The following is a 5,630-nucleotide window of genomic DNA, read 5'->3' as shown; positions in this document are numbered from 1 at the left end:
GTATCAAAATAAGCATGTGCACATGGATCCTCACCGATTAGGACAAACAGAAAAGACTGTCCTCAACTTGTCGATATACAATATTTGTATGAAAAGATGCTACTATCTAATTGGTCAAAAACTGTTGGGGAGAAGCCGTGGTTTAGACTTAACTCTCCCGTTATTGGTCCTTCAGTCCGTCCGTCCTCCAATCGTCCTCTCTGCTCCAATGGTCGTGGACAGCGCCCTAGAAAGGGGAGGAATACCTATACAGCCATAATTCCTACATACACAGTCACTTCTTCCTTTGTTTCCAACTAACTGATCCATAATAGGCATTACTTTCCAGTTCACCAATTAAAACTGTTCTGCCCATGTGTGTGTGTGCATGATGTTCCTACCTTTGAAGTTTTCTCCTCCGCTAGCCTCCTGATCTAATCTTTGTTTGACTAACCTTGGAATCCCAGTAAACTATAACTCCCCTGGCCCATTAGCCAGGTGGTGATAATAAATTAACTGTGGACCCTCTTAGCCAGAGCTGTAAATCTAAGGAGATTCACTGATTTAGTGAACAAGACACTATAATGTTGAAGAGTGGTTCAGTGACTAATACAACAAATATTTGACCAGTGATTCAGTGAACACATAGGGTGATGTAAACATAACTGTGACATATGAGTATATAAACTTATGTGTGCCATAAAATAAAACCATTCATAAGTGCATAAAATAAAAATCACCCTAACAAATCCCTCCTTTTACACCTTTTAAGGTGTAAACCAATGTGACTTGATTATAAGCAAAACATTATAAAGGTATTTACTGGTGACTCAAACTCATGACAGTTCCAATTAAAACATAATTGCGAAAACATAGTGAAACTCATCCTCTGCATGAGCTGTGACTTTTGACCGTTACTGGGCCTATCTAGGCCATCAGCCGACATCTCTGGTCCCAGGCCATCACAGGGAAATCTAACAAAATCAACTCAACCACAATTAGAAATGTAATAAAAATATAAATGAAATTAGAAATGTAATAAAAATATAAATTAAATTAGAAATGTAATAAAAATATAAATGAAAATAAGTCTGAATATGAGGGTTCTTTGCCTCATGCTCCATCACACACAATGCAAGGAACTGAACTGATCAAAGGACAATGGACTTGGACATTATATTTTATATATTCATACTGTACACAATTCATGTATAGCAGTTATTGTATGGATGCTGATTCAGCATCCATACTATCTTGTCCAATTATTTATTATTATTATTATTATTATTATTATTATTATTATTATTATTCCATACGTTTTTTGCCGCTTAACTACTTCAGCATACTTTCAGCTAGAAACACCATTCAGGTATCAAAATGTTCCGCTTGTTCAGGACATGCGGGCATCTATTCAGAATTTTCCTGAACTTCATAATTTTTAAACTATTCAGCTTTATTTTGAAAATCTTGCCCCATTCATATGAATGGGGAAATTGAACTTCAGCATTCTTTCAGCTATTTCAGCTATCAAAATGTTCAGCTCTTCAAGGACATTCATACTACTCTTCAGAAGTTTCCTAAACTTCATAATTTTTAAACTATTCAGCTTTATTTTGAAAGTCTTGCCCCATTCAAATGAATGGGAAACTTCTACTTCAGCATACTTTCAGCTATTTCAGCTATCAAAATGTTCAGTTCTTCAAGGACATTCATACTACTGTTCAGAAGTTTTGTAAACTTCATAATTTTAAATATTTAGCTTTATTTTGAAAATCTTGCCCCATTCAAATGAATGGGAAACTTCTACTTCAGCATACTTTCAGCTAGCAAAACCATTCAGATGTCAAAATGTTCAGCATTTTCATGGCGATCTTTTAGCAGTCAGCATCCATTTGCATTTTCTTCAGAAAATGCAACTTTCTAGTTACTTATTGTGTTGCTTTAGAATTATCTCTGAAAAGGTTTTTCTCTAAAGCCCTTGCATTGTTGTAAAGCATGTGGTTTATTATGCACGTGACAGTGTTTGTCTGTTCCCTCAGTTGGTGGGGTTGTAACATTAGTCTTATGCACTGAGACCGTTTTGTGATTATTACTATAGCTCTCTCTGAACTTGTCCTTTTTTACTCCTGTGGTGGATAGTGACAGCAGGGGTTATTACGTGCTTAGCTTGTATTTTTATGAAATGTAGAAAGAACTTGAAGCAGGGAAAGGTTACCTTGTGCTCCTGCTTGTAGCGTGAGCCTTCCATCATCCATTTGTTCTGTAGTCCAAACGGCAGTTTGTCCACAATTGGATTGATACCTCTTGCAGTATCGAGATAAGAAAGTACATGCAAATAACCCTCTTGTTTTGCTGAATTAATCTCTGCTAGTAAGTCACTTAACTCTCTCAGTTTTTGGGCCCGATTCTGGGGAACTGATCACGTTTTGCAAAAAGAGTACCCAGGAGTGTCGTGGCTCTTGTATTGCCGGTGACTTCCTATTGCTGGTGATTCACTGGGTGGCCTAGACCGCTATTCCCTGGGGGTCTGACAGTCCTTTGGTGGTATAGACACATTGTCCTGATGCCCCTCTGATTCCTTGGGGAACTGATCAAGTTTTGCAAAGAGCATGCTCTATATGGCCTCTGGTGACCCATAGATCTCCTCCAATCTCTCCCAAATGAACTCTGCTGTGCGCTCCTGTGCACTTTGCATTTCTTGTGGAAGGTATTCGTGTTGATCTATTGTGTCCAGACTTGCAGCAGCAGACTCCAACACTGCTGCTTCTGCGGCTGCAGCTTGAGCTTCACCTTCTTTTGCCAATACCACTAGCATTGCTTCTAATCATGGCCCCTTCCAATTTTATCTCTAATTCTTTCTTTGCAGATTCGGCTCTGGTATGAGCGGCTTCTGCCTTTGCACGTGCAGTGGCAGCTCCTAGTAATACACTCGAGGTTGCAGAACACTTTGATGACCTCGAGGCTGAAGACCTAACTTCAATGTCAGCTTTATCCATGATTCTGCTGGTGCACTGTGCTTTTGTGCTCTCTTCATGTGCTGTGTCTTACGTGCTGGTCAAGAACAGCATTTAATATGTGTAACAATGCAGCCTGGGGACTAGGAGTTCATCGTTGACTTCTCTTTTCACTGGTCTGGCCTTGTAGAAACCCTTTCTACTATCCAGTTAGTTAAATACCTCCACACAATTAGTCACGGATGCCAGGATGGGGTTAAAATCACCCTAACATTAGACTGTTCTTTATATGGCAGGTGTGAAACTGTAACAACAATATCATATATGCATAAGTAAACTGAAAGGAAATACATAAAACACAGCTTCCAGCAGGTAATGCTAATCAAAATGCATGTGACTTAACTACATCACAACTAATAAACAATGCATGTATATGCTAAATCCCTTGTAAATAATTAGCTTATGATAACGTTAACTACTTGAATCTTATCATTTTGTATCTGATGTTTGTTCTCATGTGTTATTGTTACAGCAATACTTACAGAGAATGCCTTTCATGCACTTATTTATCACTGCGCTGCGATATATGTCCTTGTTGTGCACTTGCTGTCTAACATAAAGGGTCAGCACACATAACTAAACTAAGGCCATATACAAGCCAGAACAGTAGTATTACATTACTATACTGTATTATATCAAAATGCCATTGGGTCATTTATAGTTTATATCAGTATAACAACTTAAAACTATTAACTTACCTGAATTTATTGTGTAGGTCCATAGATGTACTGATGGAATTGCAAAATACTGGGCTTGAATTAGACCTTCAGACACATCCAAACTGAGTCATATGAGACGTCCTGTTTCTGCATTCAAAATCTGAGACATCAGGTTTTGAATCTCTAGCGCACATCTCACAAATGTGCAAAAAAGTGCTTGGACCAATCAATGCGATATAAGGGGTTTTTCCATGAAGGGATCCTACCGTAACAGTTCTCACAGGTGTTGCTTTTGTCTCCACTAAAGTGCCATCACAAGCACTTCTCTCCAGTGTGGGGGTGTTTTCTGGGTTATGTTATTGATGGAATCAAATGTATTTACTTACCATTTCTCTTTATTTCCTGTCTCAGGGAGCCAGGGGAGAACCTGGAGACCAAGGTCCAGAGGGGCCATCTGGATATAAAGTAAGAACACTAGAAATCAAGGTTTAGGAACATTACGTGATTCTGTAAGTTCATAGGATAAAGCTATAGCATGTCTGTATTCCTCTAAAGGGTGAGCAAGGACCAACAGGTACACGTGGACCTCCAGGAGATAGCGGTGTTGGCTTTCCAGGGCCCAAGGTAAATTTATGTTAGGCTGGATTAAATACGGAACCTTTTCCTATAGGAGGGCAAATGCATGTCCAGTGAATTCCTAGTTTGTGTCTAGAAAGAAAGAAGAAAGTCACTTTCGGCTTTTCCAGTTTAGGGGTTGCCACAGTGAACCGTCACACTAACGATTCGCATGTTGACATTTGGCACTTGTTTTACGCCGGATGCTCTTTCTGACGCAACCCTAATTCGAACCCGGGCCGCAGCGGCGAGAGCGCTGCACCTGAACCACTAGCCTACCAGGGACGGCAAATTCCTAGTTTGTGTCTAATCTTTACAATTTATTTTTCAGGGTGACAAGGGGAACCAAGGAAGACCAGGTCCAACTGGACCGGTGGGTATGGGAGAACCAGGGATGATGGTGAGTTACAGTGACTGATTTTATGGCTGTTATCTTTTAACTTATATCATCAGTGAGCAGAGGCAATTCATTGTCAGTTTTAGTCTCTGTATGGGGAGGGCTGAAAATATTGCTAATATAGAAAATGACTGGCGAATCAAGACACCTGATGACACTACTAGAAATACCAACCTTAATCTCAAGTGTCATATCACTCAGACTGAGCGACAAATTTATATTTGAAATTAACTCAGTGGTAAGGAATCAAAAGATTGGCATGTTTTTGAAAATGGTTCATGGTAATTAGTCCATACTAGTAAATACATTCAGTTGTACACACTGATAAAAGTAAGCCATATTGTGGCTTATTGTGGAAATTCTTAGTGAAATGTCAATTTGTAACAATTTTGTAGAAAAAAATTTATTTTAAAAACAACAGAATCAGAATCAGCTTTATTGGCCAGGTGTGATGGACACACGAGGAATTTGACTCAGGTTACCTTGGCTCTCTGTGCAAAACAGTAAACCAGCATAAGGCTGTGTAATATAACAAAATAGCAGTATTAACATCAACAAACAGTGCAAACAATGCAGAAAAAGCAGTATAAACAGACAGTAAACAATGCAGACAACAAAGGAATGCTCATTGAAATGAGATAAATAGGGATAAAGTAGAGTACTTAAAAATCTAGAGAGCTGTACAAGTCTGTATAATCTGTACGAGGTATATTTACGGGTATTGCACTGAGGGTTATTGTCCAGTCATACTGTCATGGGTTAAGTGTTCATCAGCGTGACAGCCTGGGGGAAGAAACTGTCCCTGTGCCTGGTTGTCTTAGTGCACATTGACCTGTAACGCTATCCAGAGGGGAGGAGTTCAAACACATTGTGTCTGGAGTGTGAGGGGTCTGCAGTGATCCTCTCCACCCTCCTTTTGACCCGTGAGGTGTACAGGTCCTCCATGGAGGGCAGGCTCACACCAAT

General features: G+C 39.5%; 1 protein-coding gene across 1 annotated transcript in view; it reads left to right on the top strand.

Annotated features, from left to right (window-relative positions):
• Window positions 1-5,630, top strand: part of col28a1a (collagen, type XXVIII, alpha 1a) — an 87,036-nt gene that overhangs the window by 32,269 nt on the left and 49,137 nt on the right. The window contains exons 11-13 of the mRNA XM_020585977.1: window positions 4,064-4,117; window positions 4,208-4,276; window positions 4,599-4,667. Of these exons, the coding sequence (XP_020441633.1) occupies window positions 4,064-4,117; window positions 4,208-4,276; window positions 4,599-4,667 (192 nt within the window). The remainder of the gene's footprint in view (window positions 1-4,063; window positions 4,118-4,207; window positions 4,277-4,598; window positions 4,668-5,630) is intronic.

This window comes from Monopterus albus, unplaced genomic scaffold, assembly GCF_001952655.1.
Source record: "Monopterus albus unplaced genomic scaffold, M_albus_1.0 scaffold390.1, whole genome shotgun sequence".
Classification (NCBI taxonomy): domain Eukaryota; kingdom Metazoa; phylum Chordata; class Actinopteri; order Synbranchiformes; family Synbranchidae; genus Monopterus; species Monopterus albus.
This window is presented reverse-complemented; position numbering and strand designations above follow the sequence as displayed.